Source organism: Coregonus lavaretus, assembly GCF_964263955.1.
Source record: "Coregonus lavaretus genome assembly, contig: HAP1_SCAFFOLD_1952, whole genome shotgun sequence".
In the NCBI taxonomy this organism is placed as follows: domain Eukaryota; kingdom Metazoa; phylum Chordata; class Actinopteri; order Salmoniformes; family Salmonidae; genus Coregonus; species Coregonus lavaretus.
In genome coordinates, this window is record NW_028164779.1 from 50850 (window position 1) to 77576 (window position 26727).

The window sequence follows — 26727 nt, forward strand, 5'->3', positions numbered from 1 at the left end:
TTCATATCTATAACCATATTTTATTGAGACGTCTTTAGAAAGTGTAAAAACAAAAAAAAGTGTTAATACAGTATCGTAATAAAGAAAATCAAACATTTGAAGCATACGTTTGCAAATGTGATATGATTTTGTTTTGCATTAATTTACAAATGTCTTCACAATTGACAAATTATCTTGAATTTACAAAACAATAAAACTCAGTGGAGAATGTCCGAATTTAAACAATAGAACATTACAATTTGTTAAAAATTGCGTTCCTTGGCTTGGAAGTCTTGACACCTAAATAATACAGAATGCTGCCCATGCCATTTCAGTTCACACAGTCTTGTATAACTGACCTTGTGGGGGGACACAATTCAGTCCCATTCAAAATCCTATTTTCCCTAACCCTTACCCTAACCTTAACCCGAAAACCGAACCTTAACTCTTACCCTAAACCTAACCCTAGCTCCTAACCCTAAAACTAACCCTAGCTCCTAACCCTAACCTTAACCTCATTCTAACCCTAACACTAATTCTAACCTTAACCATAAACCCCCTTAGAAATAGCATTTGACCTTGTGGGGACCAACAAAAAATGTCCCCATTTGGTCAAATGTTTGTTTGTTTACTATTCTTGTGGGGACTTCTGGTCCCCACAAGTATAGTTAAACACATCCATAGATACACAATCCATACATAACATGTTCCATCCATGCAGTACACACACATCTTCTACTACTACTACTACAGCCTCTGTTTATATTCCACATTAGATATTGTTTCCTTCCAGGATTCTATCAACGAATCACACTCTCAAAAGGCCTCTGTTTTAGCCAAGGATCAAAGGCAAGGTTGACAGCTGGGTTTGACGACCCCCCCCTTGACACCAAGTTCAAAGTGGAGGGTTGAACAGCTGGGATTACTATTTGAGACACAGCCCCATGTCTCAATCCATGGATTAAGCAGGTCGGTTCCATGGTGTGGTCTCAGACCTGGCTACATTTACATTACATTTTAGTCATTTAGCAGACGCTCTTATCCAGAGCGACTTACATGAGCAATTAGGGTTAAGTGCCTTGCTCAAGGGCACATCGACAGATTTTTCACCTAGTTGGCTCGGGGATTAGAACCAGCGACCTTTCGGTTACTGGCACAACGCCTCTTAACCACTAAGCTACCTGCCGCCTCCTGCCGTCTCCTGGTTACTGCAGGACCAGGATCTTGGTGTCACCAACTCCCAGAAGCTAGCCTGTTTGGGAGAGATCACACACATACACACACCGTTTTAGAAAAGCATTGTCACCTGTTTGTAAAGCACTGTAACTGTTTTTGTGGTTTTAATTTACTGCAGTGTTTCTTGGTAGTCTTTAACAAATTTACTCTGAAACTAAAGTATACACCTCACACACATGGTTATAGGCTTTAAAAAAAGAAGACACCTGTACCATGTCAGATATAGAGTTGAAATGTATTCAATTATGAGTTTGCATCCCAATATTACACTTTACATACATCACAGAAGACAGAATTATAACAAAACCGTTTGACATAGAAACATCAGATTTTTTGCTGTAAAAAAAAGAAAAAAAAGTGTATTCATTCTGAAATTAGAAAAAATATATGAATAACATTCCACCCATGAGGTCATTTGACTGCAGGAAAGGGTTCTAATCTCCGACAGCCTGTTGTTTACATTTACGTCATTTAGCAGACGCTCTTATCCAGAGCGACTTACAGTTAGTGCATACATTATTCTTTTTTATTTTTTCATACTGGCCCCCCGTGGGAATCAAACCCACAACCCTGGCGTTGCAAACACCATGCTCTACCAACTGAGCTACCTCCCTGCCGGCCATTCCCTCCCCTACCCTGGACGACGCTGGGCCAATTGTGCGCCGCCCCATTGGTCTCCCGGTTGCGGCCGGCTACAGCAGAGCCTGGATTCGAACCAGGATCTCTAGTGGCACAGCCAGTGCCTTAGACCACTGCGCCACTCGGGAGACGAGTGTAACAATTAACTTCATATCCCTGCAGTTTGTCAGTTTTTTTATATATTTTTACAGCTCTGTTTCTATTTTTAGATTCATGTATTTGTCTGTAAACCATTGTGTGACACTGCGACTGAAGTCCCAGTGGCTTTGGAGCGTGCCTTAGTTGGGTGCTGAGCCTTAACGGAGTACAGTGCTGTGCTGTAAGAAGTATCTGACCATCTGGCATACCAACCCAAGGACCCCACATCTGGTGAATTAATGATGGTAATCCCCTGTCACGACCCCATCTTCAGACTTTCGAAAGAATCCATGTCCACACGCTAACACGTGTGACCTGTTGGTGTGTGTGTGTGTGTGTGTGTGTGTGTGTGTGTGTGTGTGTGTGTGTGTGTGTGTGTGTGTGTGTGTGTGTGTGTGTGTGGGTGTTTGCTTGCATGTGAGACTAGTGTGAAAGTGATGAGGACAGAGAGAGACTGAGACTGAAACAGAGAGAGACTGAAACAGAGAGAGACTGAAACAGAGATTTGTGTATTTGTGCCACAGTCAGATTAATGTGGTTTACGAGGACTGACAGCACTGTCATAACGTTGTACTGGGTACTGCAGTGTTGCAGTGCTGTCATAACGTTGTACTGGGTACTGCAGTGTTGCAGTGCTGTCATAACGTTGTACTGGGTACTGCAGTGTTGCAGTGCTGTCATAACGTTGTACTGGGTACTGCAGTGTTGCAGTGCTGTCATAACGTTGTACTGGGTACTGCAGTGTTGCAGTGCTGTCATAACGTTGTACTGGGTACTGCAGTGTTTTCTAATCCTGCAGCAAGAGGAACTGATCACAATTAACTGTGATACGTAACCCAGCGTAATATATGTAAACATGTATGTATGGTATATAATGTTTGTCTGTGGGTGATACCTACCCCAGTGCGAGGACAGTGTATCTGGGCGTACCACTCCTGGCAGTACAGACACACCATGACCCCTTGGCCAATGAACAGACAGGTCCACATCAAGATGTTCCACACAGGACTCTGCCTCTTGTCGTTCAGAGTGAAGTTGAATGCCACTGAGAGAGAGAGAGAGAGAGAGAGAGAGAGAGAGAGAGAGAGAGAGACTCAAACCATTTTCTGTTGTCAAAACAAATAATGAGCAGGTACAGTGTATAATCACAGAGGTATTCTTGAAGGCATATTAAAGGGAGTAGACTTAATCTGTGTCCGGGAAACTGTCCCATATAGTCTATGGCTCTGGATCACTTCTGATGACAGTGCAGAGGCAGAACGTGTGTGTGTGTGCGTGCATGTGTTTGTGTGTGTGTTGTGTGTGTGTGTGTGTGTGGCTCACCTCCGAAGAAAGCGAAGAGACAGAACATTACGGGGTAGAAGAATCCGAAGCCCAGGGTGAAGACATATTCATGGACCAAGGCCGACACGGCGAACACTGACAACATGGCCGCCGTACGGAACTTCCTCCTGGACAGCTACAGTCGGGGGTTAGAGGTCAAAGGTTAGGGGTTAGACAGGGTCACAGGGATGAGTGGACATACACAATGAACATGACACTGCCTGTGTCCTAAATCACACCATATTCCCTTTATAAAAAGTAGTGCAGGATGTAGGAAATAGGGTGCCGTTTGAGACACATTGTCCGTCCATATAAAAAGCCTTCACTTGTACAGACTCATTTTAAAGTAACTTATTTAACTGTGAGGCAAGTCACGTAATGTCTTTGTATTTCTGTTAATTTGCCATTCCATTCAAAGATTCCATGGCCTGCGCCAGAGAGGAGGAGGTGAAGCAAGAGGGATAACTGGGCCCATCTGACTTCTCCAGCAGGTGGTGTTTTTTTGGTGAGGAGTTTTTATATGGAGGTCAATGAGTGTCGAATTTGGTTAACAAAACATTTAATGGCTTATTTGCTACACGTGGCTTATTTAGAAGTTTCGTAATGATTAGGTTGAATCGAGTGTACTGATATACATGAAAGTAGGACACGTGACATCCCGGCAACGTTGAGAAAAAACACTTTATATCGGAGGTGTGCCTAATCGCCACTAGTTACCACAGCCACAAATTCATAAACCCCGTCTATTTCTACAATGTATCTTCTTAAAATGTGATTTTAAACCTAACCTTAACCACACTGCTAACCTTATGCCTAATCCTAACCTTAACCACACTGCTAACCTTATGTCTAACCCTATCCTTAATTAAAACCTTATTTATTTTTGTATTTTTTGTGGGGGTGGGGGGTAGAAGGATTACTTTTATACTATCCCAGGTATTCCTTAAAGAGGTAGGGTTTCAAGTGTCTCCGGAAGGTGGTCAGTGACTCCGCTGTCCTGGCGTCGTGAGGGAGCTTGTTTCACCATTGGGGTGCCAGAGCAGCGAACAGTTTTGATTGGGCTGAGCGGGAATTGTGCTTCCGCAGAGGTAGGGGGACCAGCAGGCCAGAGGTGGAAGAACGCAATGCCCTTGTTTGGGTGTAGGGACTGATCAGAGCCTGAAGGTAAGGAGGTGCCGTTCCCCTCACAGCTCCGTAGGCAAGCACCATGGTCTTGTAGCAGATGCGAGCTTCAACTGGAAGCCAGTGGAGTGTACGGAGGAGTGGGGTGACGTGAGAGATACGTTTACACACGTATCTGCCCTCTCATTGGCTAGAATGGTCCCACCTGATCTTGCCTTCTCCCGACTGCCTTCAATTTTTTTAAACATTTATTTTCATTTTTTAGAGCGGCCACTAGAGTATCTGGTCAATACCTAAAGTGGATCATCTGTGCCTGCGCTAATTTCCAATTGCACACACCCAACTGCTAATTGTCTTGTAATTGCTACTGTGTTCTCATTGGGAGTCTTGTAAAGTACTTAAGTAAAAATACTTTAAAGTACTACTTAAGTAGTTTTTTGGGGTGTACTTTACTTTACTATTTATATTTTTTACAACTTTTACTTTTGATTCACTACATTCCTAAAGAAAATAATGCGCTTTTTACTTCATACATTTTTCCTGACACCCAAAAGTACTCATTACATTTTGAATGCTTAGCAGGACAGGAAAATTGTCAAATTCATGCACTTATCAAGAGAACATCCCTGGTCATCCCTACTGCCTCTGATCTGGTGGACTCACTAAACACAAATGCATAGTTTATAAATGATGTCTGAGTTTTGGAGTGTGCCCCTGGCTATCCGTAAATTAACAAAAACAAGAAAATTGTGCCGTCTGGTTTGCTTAATATAAGCAATTTGAAATTATTTATATACTTTTACTTTTGATACTAATGTATATTTTTGCAATTACATTTACTTTTGACACTTAAGTATATTTAAAACCAAATACTTTTAGACTTTTACTCAAGCAGTATTTTATTGGGTGACTTTCACTTTTGCGTGAGTCATTTTCTATTAAGGTATCTTTACTTTTACTCAAGTATGACAATTGGGTACTTTTTCCACCATTGCTCATTGGTTGTTCATTTTGACACAGTTGCACATGCTTTTACCTAATTGAAGGGACATGTCTTTTTAACATGTGTGGCAACTGTATCTGGGGAGTTCTCCAAGCAAGGTGATGTTTATACTGCCAATGGCTTTATTTGCTCTGCAGTTTTAAGTCATTTTGAACCTTTTCATCACAGTTCTCGTTTTTTTTTAAGCCTTTTAAGTGTTAGAGTAGGTCAGCTCTTTTTTACAAGCAGGGTTTAACAGGGTTGTGGACGGTCAATCCCATTTCATCTCTGGATTTTTTTTATCTCTTGAATATTCTGTTTTTGACGCTAACCCAGGAACTTGGCTACAGTGGGTCTGTATGAGATTTGGGGCTATGTTTAGGGAGAGATTTAGGGAGATAGTTACCCAGAGAAAATCTCTGTATCCGTAGTAGTAAAGCCAGTCATGAACCACCACGTTCCAGGTCCTGTAGTAATTGGCAAACGACGTCGAGTTCCACCAGTCCTGCAGAACAAATTAATGAAAAATTTTTTTTATTTGGTTCTACGCCATTTTAAACACCTTTTTTTCGACACGATTGGTCTGATTATAACCAATAAACAGTGTCTTACAGAGGTATTACATGTAGACTATTTGTGTGTGTGTGTGCCTGTGTGTGTGTTTGTGTTTGTGTGTATGTGTGTGTGTGTGTGTGTGTGAGAGTGTGTGAAAACAATAAGTTATACCTTATAGAACATCCTGTCTGCAAAGCGTAGCATCTCGGCGAAGGCATTTAGCCAGCAGTGGAGGAAGGCATAGAACGCCAGCAGTAGCATCAACATACCTGGGAGGAGAGGGAGAAGAGGGGGGAGAGAGGGAGAAGAAGGGGGAGAGGGAGGATGGGGGAGAGGGAGGATGGGGAGAAGAGGGGGAGAGAGGCAGAAGAGGGGGGAGAGAGGGAGAAGAAGGGGGAGAGGGAGGATGGGGAGAGGAGGGGGAGAGAAAGAAAGAGATTTACCACCCCCTATCAGAACGCACTCAAGTAACCCAACAATTGATCTGACTTGTCTACTTACCTCACAGTAAGAAACACGACAACCTACTGACACATCAGGTCACAACACAGCCATAAACTCAGAGGTTGTATTAATGCTATTTGCATTGTGCTGTTATCTCATTGTAATGCTAGCTCCTATCACATATTAGGGAATAGACTGGAGACATCATAGATATAGAACAGTGTTTTATCTCTCTGGGAGACACCCTCCCTGTCATTCATAGTAAATGGATCACCTGTAGATCTATATGATCAATGTATAGCAGCTGTTTTACGGGCTCCTGAACAATTCTGCTATTTTGTGTGGTTTTTTTGCGCTGATGATCCTATTACCGAAAAGAGCTTCTGGACATCAGAACAGTGGGGGAGAGGAGGGGGGAGAGAGGGAGGAGAAGGGGGAGAGGGAGGATGGGGGAGAGGGAGGATGGGGGAGAGGGAGGATGGGGGAGAGGGAGGATGGGGAGAGGGAGGATGGGGAGATTAGGATGAAAATGTCTACTTCAACGAGTCGGAGGCGCAGGACATACTGCTCACACCAGACCAGGCCCTAATCCCAGAGACTCACCCCGGACCAGGCCCTAATCCCAGAGACTCACCCCGGACCAGGCCCTAATCCCAGAGACTCACCCCGGACCAGGCCCTAATCCCAGAGACTCACCCCGGACCAGGCCCTAATCCCAGAGACTCACCCCGGACCAGGCCCTAATCCCAGAGACTCACCCCGGACCAGGCCCTAATCCCAGAGACTCACCCCGGACCAGGCCCTAATCCCAGAGACTCACCCCGGACCAGGCCCTAATCCCAGAGACTCACCCCGGACCAGGCCCTAATCCCAGAGACACACCCCGGACCAGGCCCTAATCCCAGAGACTCACCCCGGACCAGGCCCTAATCCCAGAGACACACCCCGGACCAGGCCCTAATCCCAGAGACTCAACCCGGACCAGGCCCTAATCCCAGAGACTCACCCCGGACCAGGCCCTAATCCCAGAGACTCACCCCGGACCAGGCCCTAATCCCAGAGACCCACCCCGGACCAGGCCCTAATCCCAGAGACTCACCCCGGACCAGGCCCTAATCCCAGAGACTCTAAAAAGAAAAAGGCGGTGTAATAGAAGACCCTGACGAAACTACGTTGGCAAGTACAACCGCCTCTAGCCTCCATTCTACTGGCGAAAGTACAATCACTGGAGAAAAAAACTGGACGAGCTTCATTCGAGACTATCCTATCAACGGGACCTGAAGAACTGTAATATCCTATGTTTCTCTGAGTCGTGGCTGAACAAGGACATGGATAATTTACATCTAGCTGGTTTTTCTATGCATCGGCAGGACAGAACGGCAGCGTCGGGTAAACTCAAGGGGGGAGGTGTGTGTCTCTTTGTTAACAACAGCTGGTGCTCGATCTCGAATATCCAAGGTTCTGCTCGCCTGAGTTAGAATACCTCATGATAAGCTGTAGACCATACTATCTACCAAGAGAGTTTTAATCTATCGTGTTTGTAGCTGTCTATTTGCCACCGCAGACCGATCCTGGCACTAAGACCACAATCAACGAGCTATATATGGCCATAAGCAAACAAAAAAAAATGCTCATCCAGAAGTGGCGCTCCTAGTTGCCAGTGATTTTAATGCAGAAATACTGAAATCCCTTTTACCTAATTTCTACTAGCATGTCCCCCTGTGCAACTAGAGGCGAAACAACTCTAGATCATCTTTACTCCACACAGAAACACATAGAAAGCTCTCCCTCGCCCTCCATTTTGCAAATCTGACCATACTTCTATCCTCCTGATTCCTGCTTACGAGCAAAAACTCAAACAGGAAGTACCAGTGACGCGCTCAATACGGAAGTGGTCTGATGAAGCGGATGGTAAGCTACAGGACTGTTTTGCTAGCACAGACTGGAATATGTTCTGGGATTCATCCGATGGCATTGAGGAGTTTACCTCATCAGTCACCGACTTCGTTAATAAGTGCATCGACAGCATCATCCCGACAGTGACCCGTACGTACATGTCCCGACCAGAAGCCATGGATTACAGGCAACATCCGCACTGAGCTAAAGGCTAGAGCTGCCACTTTCAAGGAGCGGGAAACTAATCTGGACGCTTATAAGAAATCCTGCTGCGCCCTCTGACGACCATCAAACAGGCAAAGTGTCAATACAGGACTAATATCGAATCCTACTACACCGGCTATGACACTCGTCGGATGTGGCAGGGCTTGCAAACTATAATGGATTACAAAGGGAAACCCAGCCGCGAGCTGCCCAGTGATGCAAGTCTACCAGACAAACGAAATGCCTTCTATGCTAGCGTCGAGGCAAGCAACACTGAACCATGCATGAGAGCACCAGCTGTTCACGCTCTCCGTAGCCGATGTGAGTAAGACCTTTAAACAGGTTAACATTCACAAGGCCGCAGGGCCAGACGGATTACCAGGACGCGTACTCAGAGCATGCACTGACATTTTCAACCTCTCCCTGACCCAGTCTGCAATACCTAGATGTTTCAAGCAGACCACCATAGTCCCTCTGCCCATGAACACCAAGGTAACCTGTCTAAATGACTATCGCCTCATACCACTCACATCTGTAGCCATTAAATACTTTGAAAGGCTGGTTATGGCTCACATCAACACCATCATCCCAAACACTGGATCCACAGATGACGCAATACCAATTGCACTCCACACTGCCCTGTCCCACCTGGACAAGAGAAACACCTATGTGAGAATGCTGTTCATTGACTAAAGCTCAGCGTTCAACACCATAGTGCCCACAAAGCTTATTACTACGCTAAGGACCCTGGGACTGAACACCTCCTTCTGCAACTGGATCCTGGACTTCCTGATGGGCCGCCCCCAGGTGGCGAGGGTAGGCAACAACACATCCGCCTCGCTGACCCTCAACACGGGGGCCCCTCAGGGGTGTGTGCTTAGTCCCCTCCTGTACTCCCTGTTCACCCACAACTGCTTGGCCAGGCACGACTCCAACACCATCATTACGTTTGCCAACGACATGACAGCGGTAGGCCTGATCACCAACGACAATGAGACAGCCTATAAGGAGGAGATCAGAGACCTGGCAGTGTGGTGCCATGAAAACAACCTCTCCCTCAACGTCAGCAAGACAAAGGAGCTGATCATGGACAACAGGAAACAGAGGGCCGAGCACGGCCCCATTCACATCGACGGGGTTGTAGTGGAGCGGGTCGAGAGATTCAAGTTCCTCTGGGTCCACATCACTAAGGTCCGGGCACGATAACGCCTCTTCCACCTCAGGAGGCTGAAAAGATTTGGCATGGGTCCTCAGATCCTCAAAAAGTTCTACAGCTGCACCATTGAGAGCATCTTGACTGGCTGCATCACCGCTTGATATGGCAACTGCTTGGCATCCGACCACAAGGTGCTACAGAGGGTAATGCGTACGGCCCAGTACATCACTGGGGACGAGCTCCCTGCCATCCAGGACCTCAATACCAGGCGGTGTCAGAAGAAGGCCCTAAAAGTTGTCAAAGACTCCAGTAACCCAAGTCATAGACGGTTCTCTCTGCTACTGCACGGCAAGTGGTACCGATGCACCAAGTCTGGAAGCAACAGGACCCTGAACAGCTTCTACCCCCAAGCCATAAGACTGCTAAATAGTTCCCCCCGTGTTGCTCAGTTGGTAGAGCATGACGCTTGCAACGCCAGGGTTGTGGGTTCGATTCCCACGGGAGGCCAGTATGAAAATGTATGCACTCACTAACTGTAAGTCACTCTGGATAAGAGCTTCTGCTAAATGACTAAAATGTAAAATGTAGTCAGGCTAGCTATTTGGTTAACTATTTAACTATCTGCATTGACCCTTTTTGCACTAATTATTTTGACTCATCATATACTCTGCTGCTGCTGTTTAATATCTGTCACTATATTCCTAGTTATATGTACATATCTACCTCAATGACCTCGTACCCCTGCACATGGACTCGGTACTGGTACCCCGTGTATATAGCCAAGTTATCGTTACTCACTGTGTGTTTATTATCACTTTTATTAATAAGTGTTTAACCTTTCTATTATTTATCTATGTTCTTTCTCTCTGCATTGTCGGTAAATATTTCACCGTTAGTCTAGACCTGTTGTTCACGAAGCATGTGACAAATACATTTAGGTTTGACCTGGAAAAACAAACTTTGACCTTCAACCTCTAACCTAACAAACTAGAACTGTGTCAGTAAGCCTTCTGTCTAGTACATTCTGGGTCTACAACCTGATTCGTTCACATTGGATGAGGTCTTTCCTCCTTAAATAAAGGTAAAAAAGTGCAAATACCATAAGGGCACTACAGTTCATACCTCCCAGTTAGAATACATTCTACTGCTGATGTGGCTTTATATATACATTTGACTGATGAATTACCTGGAAGTGTAGCATGGAAAAGGGCTAGGACCAGTGTTCTGGTGCTGAAAGGCGTGTTGCTGTCATTCATGAAGACAGGGATGCACAGTCTCACCAGGATAAAGTAACCATAGAACAGCGAGCCCAGAATCTGTGTGAAGGACGGGAGGGATACAGGTTGAGGGTAAATGGAAAAGTCAGCCATGGCAAGCCTGGTACCAGATCTGTTTTGTGCAGTCTTGCCAAATTCCCATGGCTAACCATGGCAGAGGAATCTGTCCAGAGTTCAGAATCATAAAGACAATAAATGGGACACAGTATATACAATAACATACTGTACATACTGATGAGATGAAAGATAACAGTTAAACTATAGCATACCTTGGAGACCTGAACTCTAATGGTAGGTCAATGACCTGCTCCTGGAACAATACTGAGCCACAGGCTGCATTCAACACCTCTACCAACAGAGGGCATATAATGGGAGTCTCTCCCTTAATATATAAAGCAATTTGGGCTCTGGAAAAACACTTTACAGTATAAAATCCAATCAACTATTTATTATTAGGGTGAATATGTTCACTGATTATTTTAAAATAGCCTAAAACAGGAAGTGTATATCTGCAGCGCTATTTGGTTAATAATGCAGACAATCTATCATTAAGATTAAAAGTAGAAAAATAGCGTACCTTAGCGAAGGTTATGCCAACATAGTTCCATCTAATGTGTGGGTTTCTGGGGTAAGACTCTCTATAGATGAGGGTGGGAGCGAAAAGGAAATAGAGGTAGCTGGAGAACGTTGGGAACCTGGGACCCTCTCCTGAGAAACACAATGATGTCATTAGTCAAGCAGTATTGTCTATTGAGGTGATGTCATATATCAGTGATGTCATATCAATATAGGGCCTAGTTTATCTTGGTCAGGCCACATGGTCAGGAAATAATCCTGGCCCTAAGGTTCTACTGTACGGTTCCAGTCAAAGGTTTGGATACACCTACTCATTCAATGGTTTTTCTTAATTTTTACTATTTTCTACATTGTAGAATGGTAGTGAAGACATCAAACACATATGGAATCATGTAGTAACCAAAAAAGTGTTAAACAAATCAAAATATATTCTATATTTGAGATTCTTTAACTAGCCACCCTTTGCCTTGATGACAGCTTTGCACACGCTTGGCATTCTCTCAACCAGCTTCATGAGGTAGTCACCTGGAATGCATTTCAATTAACAGGTGTGCCTTGTTAAAAGTTCATTTGTGGAATTCCTTTCCTTATTAATGCATTTGAGCCAATCAGTTGTGTTGTGACAAGGTAGGGGTGGTAAGATAGCCCTATTTGGTAAAAGACCAAGTCCATATTATGGCAAGAACAGCTCAAATAAGCAAAGAGAAATGACAGTCCATCATTACTTTAAGACATGAAGGTCAGTCAATACGGAACATTTCAAGAACTTTGAAAGTTTCTTCAAGTGCAGTCACAAAAATCATCAAGCGCTATGATGAAACTGGCACAGGAAAGGAAGACCCAGAGTTACCTCTGCTGCAAAGGATAAGTTCATTAGAGTTACCAGCCTCATAAATTGCAGCCCAAATAAATGCTTCACAGAGTTCAAGTAACAGACACATCTCAACATCAACTGTTCAGATGAGACTGAGTGAATCAGGCCTTCATGGTCAAATTGCTGCAAAGAAACCACTACTAAAGGACACCAATAATAAGAAGAGACTTGCTTGGGCCAAGAAACACGAGAAATTGACATTAGACCGGTGGAAATCTGTCCTTTGGTCTGGAGTCCAAATTGGAGATTTTTGGTTCCAACCGCCGTGTCTTTATGAGACGCAGTGTCGGTGAACGGAGGATCTACGCATGTGTAGTTCCCACCGTGAAGCATGGAGGAGGAGGTGTGATGGTGTGGGGGTGCTTTGCTGGTGACACTGTCTGTGATTTATTTAGAATTCAAGGCACACTTAACCAGCACGGCTACCACAGCATTCTGCAGTGATATGCCATCCCATCTGGTTTGGGCTTAGTGGGACTATCATTTGTTTTTCAACAGGACAATGACCCAACACACCTCCAGGGTGTGTAAGGGATATTTTACCAAGAAGGAGAGTGATGGAGTGCTGCATCAGATGACCTGGCCTCCACAATCACCCGACCTCAACCCAATTGAGATGGTTTGGGATGAGTTGGACCGCACAGTGAAGGAAAAGCAGCCAGCAAGTGCTCAGCATATGTGGGAACACCTTCAAGACTGTTGGAAAAGCATTCCAGGTGAAGCTGGTTGAGATAATGCCAAGAGTGTGCAAAGCTGTCATCAAGGCAAAGGGTGGCTACTTTGAAAAATCTAAAATATATTTTGATGTTTTTAACACTTTTTTGGTTACTACATGATTCCATATGTGTTATTTCATAGTTTTGATGTTTTCACTATTATTCTACAAGGTAGAAAATTGTAAAAAAAAATAAAGAAAAACCCTTGAATGAATAGGTGTGTCCGAACTTTTGACTAGTACTGTATATGTCACCTCTATAAACATAACTTTAGACAAGGTTCTGAGGTTCTATATGTCACCTCTATAAACATAACTTTAGACAAGGTTCTGAGGTTCTATATGTCACCTCTATAAACATAACTTTAGACAAGGTTCTGAGGTTCTATATGTCACCTCTATAAACATAACTTTAGACAAGGTTCTGAGGTTCTATATGTCACCTCTATAAACATAACTTTAGACAAGGTTCTGAGGTTCTATATGTCACCTCTATAAACACTTTAGACAAGGTTCTGAGGTTCTATATGTCACCTCTATAAACATAACTTTAGACAAGGTTCTGAGGTTCTATATGTCACCTCTATAAACATAACTTTAGACAAGGTTCTGAGGTTCTATATGTCACCTCTATAAACACAACTTTAGACAAGGTTCTGAGGTTCTATTTGTCACCTCTATAAACATAACTTTAGACACGGTTCTGAGGTTCTATATGTCACCTCTATAAACATAACTTTAGACAATGTTTAGAGGTTCTATATGTCACCTCTATAAACATAACTTTAGACACGGTTCTGATGTTCTATATGTCACCTCTATAAACATAACTTTAGACAAGGTTCTGAGGTTCTATATGTCACCTCTATAAACATAACTTTAGACAAGGTTCTGAGGTTCTATATGTCACCTCTATAAACATAACTTTAGACAAGGTTCTGAGGTTCTATATGTCACCTCTATAAACATAACTTTAGACAAGGTTCTGAGGTTCTATATGTCACCTCTATAAACATAACTTTAGACAAGGTTCTGAGGTTCTATATGTCACCTCTATAAACATAACTTTAGACAAGGTTCTGAGGTTCTATATGTCACCTCTATAAACATAACTTTAGACACGGTTCTGAGGTTCTATATGTCACCTCTATAAACATAACTTTAGACAAGGTTTAGAGGTTCTATATGTCACCTCTATAAACATAACTTTAGACACGGTTCTGATGTTCTATATGTCACCTCTATAAACATAACTTTAGACAAGGTTCTGAGGTTCTATATGTCACCTCTATAAACATAACTTTAGACAAGGTTCTGAGGTTCTATATGTCACCTCTATAAACATAACTTTAGACAAGGTTCTGAGGTTCTATATGTCACCTCTATAAACATAACTTTAGACAAGGTTCTGAGGTTCTATATGTCACCTCTATAAACATAACTTTAGACACGGTTCTGATGTTCTATATGTCACCTCTATAAACATAACTTTAGACAAGGTTCTGAGGTTCTATATGTCACCTCTATAAACATAACTTTAGACAAGGTTCTGAGGTTCTATATGTCACCTCTATAAACATAACTTTAGACAAGGTTCTGAGGTTCTATATGTCACCTCTATAAACATAACCTTAGACAAGGTTCTGAGGTTCTATATGTCACCTCTATAAACACTTTAGACAAGGTTCTGAGGTTCTATATGTCACCTCTATAAACACTTTAGACAAGGTTCTGAGGTTCTATATGTCACCTCTATAAACATAACTTTAGACAAGGTTCTGAGGTTCTATATGTCACCTCAATAAACACTTCAGACAAGGTCTTGAGGTATTGGTACATGATGACTGTACAGTGTCACTGACACTATAATGACAATTTAACTCATCATGGTCAGTTGAATGCACTGAATGACTCAAATAGAAATTAAATCGTCATTGGGTGGTAGTTTCTGTGTCATTACCTAAATTATATTATATTACACTACATTACCTTCCTTTGTCTTGTGTTTTAGGACGACTGGGACGTTCTCTCGGATGAAAGAGTAGCTTTTCATCAGGAAACGGATCTGAACAGGGGAGAGAGACAACATGTAAACATTATAAAAGGAAAACGGAGCCAACTATGGCAATAAAACTAATCAAGGACATTATGACCAATGAATAACTGTAACTTGTCACATTAACCTCCACACCCTTAGAGAAATCAAGCAATTGGAAGAGAATTGTCCTTGAGAGAGTTACTGCCAGACCTGGGTTCAAATAGTTTTTGAAATCTTTCAAATACTTTTAGCCTTTGCTTTAGTCTGCCTGGAGTGTCAGATGGGCAAGGTTTGCTCTTTTTTAACTATTCTATTGGTTCCTTTGCACCACTTAAGCTCAATCCAGTTCAGCTAAAGTCTTTGAAATGATTTAAAATAGTATTTGAACCCAGGTCTGGTTGCTGCATCCAAAGTCTCATATATTCTCCTGCCAATTCTATAAAGTGCTCTATAAAAAAAGATAACAAATTACCAAGCTAGTCATCCAGCTGAATTATTAAGCAACCTTTTTTTTTTGACAGTGTCAGTGTGGAGATAAGAGGAGCAGAGCAGAGATGGGACGTGTCCAATCCAGAGAAATATAAACACTGCCACATCAAGCAGCGATGGGACGTGTCCAATCCAGATAAATACAAACACTGCCACATCAAGCAGCGATGGGACGTGTCCAGTCCAGAGAAATACAAACACTGCCACATCAAGCAGCGATGGGACGTGTCCAATCCAGAGAAATACAAACACTGCCACATCAAGCAGCGATGGGACGTGTCCAGTCCAGATAAATACAAACACTGCCACATCAAGCAGCGATGGGACGTGTCCAATCCAGAGAAATATAAACACTGCCACATCAAGCAGCGATGGGACGTGTCCAGTCCAGATAAATACAAACACTGCCACATCAAGCAGCGATGGGACGTGTCCAGTCCAGAGAAATATAAACACTGCCACATCAAGCAGCGATGGGACGTGTCCAATCCAGATAAATACAAACACTGCCACATCAAGCAGCAGTGCCTCAAAAAGCATGTGCCAGTTCTCTACTTTTACTCATATAATATGAGATATTGTTGTTACTTGTTTTAAGTTGTTTCCTCGTGTCTATATTCATCATTGTCTTTACTTATTTACTCAACTTTCCACTATCAGACAGATCTCCACCACACACCACTATCAGACAGATCCCCACCACACACCACTATCAGACAGATCTCCACCACACACCACTATCAGACAGATCTCCACCACACACCACTATCAGACAGATCTCCACCACACACCACTATCAGACAGATCTCCACCACACACCACTATCAGACAGATCTCCACCACACACCACTATCAGACAGATCTCCACCACACACCACTATCAGACAGATCTCCACCACACACCACTATCAGACAGATCTCCACCACACACCACTATCAGACAGATCTCCACCACACACCACTATCAGACAGATCTCCACCACACACCACTGTAGGTACACAGATCCATCCATACCTCTTCTAGTAATTCTGTATTTCATACTGGTGACTTTACTATACAATAAAACAAAATATGATCCATACCTGTTCTAGTATGATGATGAATCGTGAGGCTGGAGGCAGCTGGTAGTTAAAGACCACGTATATAGGGAATACCCCCAGTACAGCGGTCTGCATGGCGGAGAGCACCAGCCCAGCGCCCACCGACAGTACCACCTGTAGTGGGCTGCGGTGGTAGAGAGCCCCCCAGAGAGCCAGGGCATAGTAGGGCACGGCCAACGTGTAGCTGAACATCAACAGCCAGGACCAAGCTACAGTATGTAGCTTCCCAAAAGCATAGGACAACAGGTCAAACTCCAGCACCAGCCTGGGGATAGAATTGAATAGAATATATGCAAATATAATAGAATGGATGCTTCAAAAACCTGAGTAAACTCTTAAGCTTACCATATGCTTCCCAGTTGAAACAGTTTGCGCATATATCAAGACACAATGTAGTGACGTTTTTTTGTTAGTTTTGGTCTTTGGCAGGTTTTTTCCCGGCTGTTTGTGCACAACATTTTTTTTCTTGAGGCAAGTCGAAGTTCGGTAGTCGAAGTCTACGCCCGTTTGTCAGTGATTGGTCAACAGTACTACTCCTAGTAGGAGTGGGAACATTAAGTGTTTTTTGTCATTCCACGAGAGATGCCAAGTTTGATTTTTTTTATGCACATTTTCTTACTTGAGAAATACTGCAGCAAACATCTTAGCTAGATGTAAAATTGCAAGACTAAGACCTCCTCGGTAAAAAAACGTAAAAACTATTGACAGATTTCTTGATTTATCTTAGATTAATTTGGACTATTTTGAGGAAGTGTTTCTGGCTATGTTGTTGCTACAGTGGCTCAAGAGGGACAAACAACAGTAATATTGCTGTTTTTCAAGCGAAGGTCTTTAGGGAGTATGCGATCACAGATGGTCGCTTCGCATAGCCGAGTTCTGCTAGGAGCAAACCGAACCTATGTATGCGGACGCCTTTGGCTCTAATCCGTACCCAGGCCCTTGGCTCTAATCCGTACCCAGGGACTTGGCTCTAATCTGTACCCAGGCCCTTGGCTCTAATCCATACCCAGGGACTTGGCTCTAATCCGTACCCAGGGACTTGGCTCTAATCTGTACCCAGGGACTTGGCTCTAATCTGTACCCAGGCCCTTGGCTCTAATCCATACCCAGGGACTTGGCTCTAATCTGTAGCACCTGTAACACCTGTAACACCTGTAACACCTGTAGCACCTCTAACACATTTAACACCTGTAACACCTGTAACACAAGTAACACCTGTAACACCTGTAACACCTGTAGCACCTGTAGCACCTGTAACACATGTAACACCTGTAACACCTGTAACACCTGTAGCACCTGTAACACTTGTAACACCTGTAACACCTGTAGCACCTGTAACACCTGTAACACCTGTAACACCTGTAGCACCTCTAACACCTGTATTACCTGTAACACATGTAACACCTGTAACACCTGTAACACCTGTAGCACCTGTAACACCTGTAGCACCTCTAACACCTGTAGCACCTGTAACACCTGTACCACCTGTAACACCTGTAGCACCTGTAACACCTGTACCACCTGTAACACCTGTAACACCTGTAGCACCTGTAACACCTGTAGCACCTCTAACACCTGTAGCACCTCTAACACCTGTAGCACCTGTAACACCTGTACCACCTGTAACACCTGTAACACCTGTAGCACCTGTAACACCTGTAGCACCTCTAACACCTGTAACACCTGTAACACCTGTAGCCGGGGGTAAAAGTACACCTGCTAGCACCTCTGTAACACCTGTAGCACTCTAACACCTGTACCCAAACTGTAGCACCTGTAACACCTGTAACACCTGTAGCACCTGTAACACTGTAGCACTGTAACACCTGTAGCACCCCTGTAACACCTGTAACCACTCCCTGTAACACCTGTAGCACCCTCTAACACCTGTAGCACCTGTAACACCTGTAGCACCTGTAACACCTGTAGCACCTGTAACACCTGTAGCACCTGTAGCACCTGTAACACCTGTAACACCTGTACACCTGTAGCACCTGTAACACCTGTAACACCTGTAGCATCTGTAACACCTGTAACACCTGTAACACCTGTAACACCTGTACACCTGTAGCACCTGTAACACCTGTAACACCTGTAACACCTGTAGCACCTGTAACAATTTACACTGTACACCTGTAACACCTGTAACACCTGTAACACCTGTAACACCTGTAACCCCTGTAGCACCTGTAGCACCTCTAACACATTTAACACCTGTAACACCTGTAACACCTGTAGCACCTGTAACACCTGTAGCACCTGTAACACCTGTAGCACCTGTAACACCTGTAACACCTGTAGCACCTGTAGCACCTGTAGCACCTGTAACACCTGTAGCACCTGTAGCACCTCTAACACCTGTAACACCTGTAACACCTGTAGCACCTGTAACACCTGTAGCACCTGTAGCACCTCTAACACATTTAACACCTGTAACACCTGTAGCACCTGTAACACCTGTAGCACCTGTAACACCTGTAACACCTGTAGCACCTGTAACACCTGTAACACCTGTAACCCCTGTAACCCCTGTATCACCTGTAGCACCTCTAACACATTTAACACCTGTAACACCTGTAACACCTGTAGCACCTGTAACACCTGTAGCACCTGTAACACCTGTAGCACCTGTAACACCTGTAACACCTGTAGCACCTGTAGCACCTGTAGCACCTGTAACACCTGTAGCACCTGTAGCACCTCTAACACCTGTAACACCTGTAACACCTGTAGCACCTGTAACACCTGTAGCACCTGTAGCACCTCTAACACATTTAACACCTGTAACACCTGTAACACCTGTAACACCTGTAGCACCTGTAACACCTGTAGCACCTGTAACACCTGTATCACCTGTAACACCTGTAACACCTGTAGCACCTGTAGCACCTGTAGCACCTGTAACACCTGTAGCACCTCTAACACCTGTAACACCTGTAACACCTGTAGCACCTCTAACACCTGTAACACCTGTATCACCTGTAGCACCTCTAACACATTTAACACCTGTAACACCTGTAACACCTGTAGCACCTGTAACACCTGTAATACCTGTAACACCTGTAACACCTGTAGCACCTGTAACACCTGTAACACCTGTAGCACCTGTAGCACCTCTAACACATTTAACACCTGTAACACCTGTAGCACCTGTAACACCTGTAGCACCTGTAACACCTGTAACACCTGTAGCACCTCTAACACCTGTAACACCTGTAGCACCTGTAGCACCTCTAACACATTTAACACCTGTAACACCTGTAGCACCTGTAACACCTGTAGCACCTGTAACACCTGTAACACCTGTAACACCTGTAGCACCTGTAACACCTGTAGCACCTGTAACACCTGTAGCACCTGTAACACCTGTAACACCTGTAGCACCTCTAACACCTGTAACACCTGTAACACCTGTAGCACCTGTAGCACCTGTAACACCTGTAGCACCTCTAACACCTGTAACACCTGTAACACCTCTAACACCTGTAACACCTGTAACACCTGTAGCACCTCTAACACCTGTAGCACCTGTAGCACCTGTAACACCTGTAACACCTCTAACACCTGTAACACCTCTAACACCTGTAACACCTGTAGCACCTGTAACACCTCTAACACCTGTAACACCTCTAACACCTGTAACACCTCTAACACCTGTAACACCTGTAGCACCTGTAACACCTCTAACACCTGTAGCACCTGTAACACCTGTAACACCTGTAGCACCTCTAACACCTGTAGCACCTGTAACACCTGTAGCACCTCTAACACCTGTAGCACCTCTAACACCTGTAGCACCTGTAACACCTGTAGCACCTCTAACACCTGTAACACCTGTAGCACCTCTAACACCTGTAACACCTGTAACACCTGTAGCACCTCTAACACCTGTAGCACCTCTAACACCTGTAACACCTGTAACACCTGTAGCACCTCTAACACCTGTAACACCTGTAGCACCTCTAACACCTGTAACACCTGTAACACCTGTAGCACCTCTAACACCTGTAGCACCTCTAACACCTGTAGCACCTCTAACACCTGTAGCACCTGTAGCACCTGGGGATGTGTGAAACTTACTCCTTAGTCTGATGTGTCCCCGATTGCGCAACCGAATAGCTAGCTTTTTGCGTGACGTGACTGTTAAAACGCTTCGGGAGGGCGGTCACGTGTGCAAAGCACCGGTCCTGTGTTCAAGCCTCAGCGTCAGTCGAATCAGGAGGAAGCGCTACTCGCTAAGCAAGCAGCATGACGTCATTTCCACACACACACCTGCCCTGGTCGATGTAGTCCACAGTCAGTGTACTGATGATGAACAGGAAGAGCACGGAGATGAACATGTGGTAGATGGTCCGAATGTGGTTGATCTCAAACAGCTCACTGTGGAGGAAAACACACATGATTCATCTATCTATCATATACAGTAGTACATTATTCTGATGGGGTTCATCTCAAACAGCTCAAACAAACAAACACTAGACATGAAATTAATGTTTTATACACATTCCACTAGAGAGGATGTACTGTCTGTCCACAGGACACGTCGGCATGATCCAATGATGTTGCATGATAGCGCAAGCATTTAAAAGGATTTATTCAGTTGTGTATGTACACACTCTAGGTAAGCTTAAACTCTAGGTACAATAAACTAATCCACAATGACAAGGTTAAGTTGATTAATATGTAAATACGTGATGTAAATAAATACATACAATACATACAATACATCTAATGGATCAGGTTCAGTTTAAGACCACTCCCACACACAACTAAATAAAATGAACTAACTCTAGAATGGACCGTCTGTCCATAAATACTTTTCCATCCTTTTCCGTGTGGGTTCTGAAATGAATACAGAAGTAGAAATCAGCATGAGAAGATAGACAGCAATTCACTTTCACACAAACATCTACACCACAACCAAACAGTAGCTAGGGTGTTTTTACCGATCATCTCTTGACCAGGAAAGACTGGGCCCTACCTCGCACATAGGTCCTAGACTGGGTGTTGTCATACATATAGTATAGTACAGTACACTACAGTATAGTATAGTATAGTATAGTATAGTACACTACATTATAGTACAGTACAGAATAGTACAGTACAGTACAGTATAGTATAGTACAGTATAGTATAGTACAGTACAGTACAGTACAGTATAGTATAGTATAGTATAGTACAGAATAGTACAGTACAGTATATTATAGTATAGTATAGTATAGTATAGTACAGTACAGAATAGTACAGTACAGTACAGTATAGTATAGTACAGTACAGTACAGTACAGTACAGTACAGTATAGTATAGTACAGAATAGTACAGTACAGTACAGTATAGTATAGTATAGTATAGTATAGTACAGTACAGTACAGTATAGTATAGTATTATCAAAGCCATAGGTCCTAACCTGTGCGGGTTGTTGTTAGTGGTGGTGACTGTCCCGTCCCTGGTGACATGGTTGTTGTTGACATGGTTGTTGCCATGGTTCCCGTTCTGTGTGAATGTCTGGACAGATTCAGTCAGGGCCTTGTCTAGCAGATCACTGAGCTGCCCCTGCATCTGATCCATCACCTCACTCTTCACTCGCTGCACAGGGCACACACACACACATACCATAAGTTGGCACATATAGACAGCGTACTTTGCTTTGCTTGGTAAGTGACATCCAGGTGCAATAGAGACATCAGGGTACATACCTCCACATGCTTCTTCCACCGTATCAAATCCTCAGCATGCTTCTCCACTGCACACAGAAATAAACAACATCAGTTATGGTAGCTAGCCTGCTGTCATATCTATTACATACAGGATATGATCAATCTGTGATGAGGATGAGGATGATGATGATGATGTGGAGGATATTTTGTTGCTTCTGTTATTGCTCTGTGTCGACTAACTCCTCACCATGGTTAGTGACCTCTCCACTGGAGAGAGCGCTGTTGCCCTCCACAGCCTTGGTGTTATTCATGTTTCGGTGCACCAATCTGGTGGCTGTCTCTGTGGCCATTGTGCCTCCAAGTCTGTTGCTGTCTGTTTCTAGGTCTGCCATGGCACCTCCGGGTCCAGATGAAGGGAGGGGTTCTGCTGGAGGAACCTGAAGGAGAAAGACATAGAATGAAGTAGAACTAGAATAGAATAGAAGATTTCTATGGATGAAGACAGCACGTCTACAGACCCGTTGACTATAATCTCTGTAGCTTTTAAAGCGCAATACACACATATAAACACCCTTGTACTTGTAGCCCCGGATCGTGTGAAAATAAAACGTTATAGCACTTATCTAAAGCACAAATAACCAGGAAGAGACGTTGGCTGTCTTTTTGAAGGTACAGCGAAACGTCCTATGGGATTCTATCTAGCAGTTCTATGCTGCAGTAATCAACGTTTTAAAATGAATAGATTTTGTAGACAGTTTCATTATTTTGACCTCCTCACTGTTCATTGGACGAGGAAGTGTAAGCTCGAACATAGTCTATTAGCTAGAAAGGTATCTTGGCAGCGGAATTTCTTCTGCTGTTGTAAAGCTATTCTACACATTTTCCCATTGAGCTGCGAATTTTTTTTGGGTGGGGGTGTGCTAATTTGGCATGGAGCTGAGAGACCATTTTGCAGTTTTACAGCTAATTGGCATGTGCTCTGAATGCCTTTTTAAAAATGTTGTAATTTTTTTGGGACTGTTTATCTTTTATTTGATTGTTAGTTCTCAAAGAAGGTATTATAAAAAAAATATACAGTATATATATATATATAGTTCAATATACTTTCTGTATGCTTTCTGTCTGGTTTTGATCGTAAGTTGACACTGAAACTGTCTTTCCATCCCGAAAACAACCACTTAGACGGGCCGTCTAAGAATTTTCTATGCAGAAAAAAACCCTGTATTTAGCTCCAATGATTGTAATTTCCTCTATAATAAAGGGATAGTTAGACATTTTGGCAATGAAGCCATTTATCTACTTCCCCAGATTCCGATGAACAGGAACAGCTAGCATGCTAACTGTTCCTGTAGACTTCCAGTCACTGCGCTAACGCTTGTAAGTGTTGGCTTGTGAAACTACCTCTAACTTCCTTCATACTGGATGTAGAGACATAAAAATTGCATCCACAACGGTATTCTGTTGTAGCTAGCGATATTCATAAAATAATTATTTTTCACCAAAAACATCCTAAACCAATATTTTTCCACAACAAATATATCCCCCCAAAAATGTGCCTCCGCGGACCCCTAGGTGGCCTCAGACCCCAGTTTGAAAACCCCATGCAGTAGGAGATGGTAGAGGAAGGTACAGGAGGAGACATGGTAGAGAAAGGTACAGGAGGAGATATGGTAGAGAAAGGTACAGGAGGAAAAATGGTAGAGAAAGGTACAGGAGGAGACATGGTAGAGAAAGGTACAGGAGGAGATATGGTAGAGAAAGGTACAGGAGGAAACATGGTAGAGAAAGGTACAGGAGGAGACATGGTAGAGAAAGGTACAGGAGGAGACATGGTAGAGAAAGGTACAGGAGGAGACATGGTAGAGAAAGGTACAGGAGGAGATATGGTAGAGAAAGGTACAGGAGGAGAAATGGTAGAGAATGGTACAGGAGGAGAAATGGAAGAGAAAGGTACAGGAGGAGACATGGTAGAGGAAAGATTCAAAGGGGTTGTCTCTAATTGAGAGGGACCGTTAAATAAAGGTTTTAAAAAATGCCTAGTTAAATAAAGGTTAAATAAATATACAACTGTACTCCTTATCCCTTTCCATTGACTCCCTATACTGTCTGTACTGTCTTTATGGGGGATTGGACTTGTACGTAGATTAGCTCTGTCTTCTGATGATTAGCCTCTGCAGTACAGTAAGGGAGAAAGATAAAGAGGGTCTGTCATGAACAATAGTAACCTCAGTTTAACTTATGCCCCCTTCTCTCTATCTCTGTGTTTCTGTCTCTATCGGGGAAAGATACAGAGGGTCTGTCATGACCAATAGTAACCTCAGCGTTCCTTATCCTTCCCATTCCATTGACCCATTAACTCCCTGCACTGTATCTTCTTGGAAGGGTTTGATTTGTAAATAGCACATGAGCTCTGTCTAAAGATATGCTGATGACAGGAGCTTTCAAATCATCAGTCTGTCACTGATTTGAAAGCTGATTTGAAGAGCGAGATGGTGAACAACCTGTTTGTTGTTATTCCAATGGCCCACTGGACAAAAACAAGCCACCCACCCCTAGAAGTAGTGGCACAGGTTTGTTTATCTGTAGTGTTTGATCAGTGTAAGGGTTTACCAGAGGTTATCTTCTCCTGTGTGTTTCGTGTTTTCCTTCTCTCCCTCCCTCTCTCCCCAATTCTCTCTCTCTCTCTCTCTCCTCTCTATTTGTCTCTCTCCCCATCTCTCTCTCTCCTCTCTATTTGTTGCTCTACCCCTCCCTGTTCTTTCATTTTGAACTAATGACAGAATCTGCTGATATGACATTGTAAAGGTTGATGACATTAAAGTCCAAGGGCTCTATTCAATCTGGATTGCTGAAGCGTTACAGATTCCGAGATAGAAATGTAAAGGTATTTTCCGATTGAGCCGACATATGCAGCATTTACCGTGAATGCAGTCTCCGCTAACGCGGGAACATTGCCTTTACATTTAAATCCCGCTGTAAAGCTTAACTTCAGCTATGCGGATTGAATGTAGTGAAGTAAAACACAGCAATGAAACAATGTTATGGTCATGTGGGAATTAAATGAAGCGGAATGTTTAACTCTTTCTCTGAATATTCTGTGCTTGAACTGTCAGAGTTGAGTCAATGGCCAGTTCCCAGAACTAGAAGACACATAGCAGAAACATTGATCGTCTGCGTCTTCTTTAAATCAAATCAAAATCAAATCAAATTATTTGTCACATGCGCCGAATACAACAGGTGTAGACCTTACAGTGAAATGCTTACTTACAAGCCCTTAACCAACAATGCGCTTTTAAGAAAGAATACCACAAAAAAAATCACAAAAAAATACAATATAAAATAATACGAAATAAAATTAACAAATAATTAAAGAGCAGCAGTAAAAATAACAATAGCGAGGCTATATACAGGGGGTACCGGTACCGAGTCAATGTGCGGGGGCACCGGTTAGTCGAGTACATTTAGGTATATTTGTCGTTAGACAGTAGCATCCATCCTTCTTTGGTTGAACTCCAACTTCCATCAAATTCTAGCTAATCCAACTTCCATCAAATACCACTAAGATCTTGACCATCTCCGTCCCCCACCATATAGTACTGCATATTGTGATTTTCTGTCATCTAGGCCTACATCCTGTTATTGGTTTATGTTATTAGATTATCTACCAGAGCTGTAAATGAATAAATTATTCATCAATTTATATTAACAAGCACCGTGTACCTGTTTACCTGTTTCTCAGTCATATGAACCTTTTACACACATAGCAGATATAGAATGAGCTCTGTGATCTCTGTGATCTCTATGTTCATCTCTGATCTCTAAGGTCATCTCTGATCGCTGTGATCTCTATGTTCATCTCTGATCTCTAAGTTCATCTCTGATCTCTGTGATCTGTAAATTGATCTCTGATCTCTGTGATCTCTAAAGCAATCTCTGATCTCTAAGGTCATCTCTGATCTCTGTGATCTCTGAGGTCATCTCTGATCTCTAAGGTCATATCTAATCTCTGTGATCTCTAAGGTCATCTCTGATCGCTCTGATCGAGCTAAAACCCAAGCAGGGTTCCACCAGAGCAATATATAAAGATACTGTAAATAATAATATACATTGGGGTCACAGCCAAATAAATATAGTTATAGATACTGTAAATAACATGCATTACATAGGGTTCAATGTTAATCACATTGTAGGTTACTCACAGTGTTCTGGTCTCAGGTTCAGGTATCCTCTAACACAGACAGGCTCCAGGGAGTGATCCTCAGGGAGAAGCAGTGTCACTGAGTGTCTCGCTGGTGTGTGTGTGTGTGTGTGGCAGTTTGTGTGAAC

The 26727-nt window shown here is 43.3% G+C and overlaps 2 protein-coding genes across 2 annotated transcripts; both read right to left on the reverse strand.

Annotated features, from left to right (window-relative positions):
• LOC311116641 (sterol O-acyltransferase 2-like) lies at nt 1-26727 on the reverse strand. The gene is made up of 15 exons (XM_084191698.1): nt 26601-26727; nt 22649-22838; nt 22441-22487; nt 22152-22330; nt 21533-21586; nt 21017-21124; nt 16727-17009; nt 15106-15181; nt 11529-11659; nt 10861-10990; nt 6146-6243; nt 5826-5924; nt 3316-3451; nt 2892-3037; nt 1-1231 (listed from the first exon to the last, which is right to left on the reverse strand). Exons 2-15 carry the CDS (start codon nt 22791-22793, stop codon nt 1157-1159), a joined length of 1707 nt encoding a protein of 568 aa, XP_084047824.1. The 5' UTR covers nt 22794-22838; nt 26601-26727; the 3' UTR covers nt 1-1156.
• On the reverse strand, nt 17840-20994 carry LOC311116639 (uncharacterized protein; the record flags this gene model as incomplete). The annotated part of the gene is made up of 4 exons (XM_084191696.1): nt 17840-17941; nt 19283-19957; nt 20030-20803; nt 20986-20994. The coding sequence occupies 4 exons, from the start codon at nt 20992-20994 to the stop codon at nt 17840-17842; spliced, it is 1560 nt and encodes a 519-aa protein (XP_084047822.1).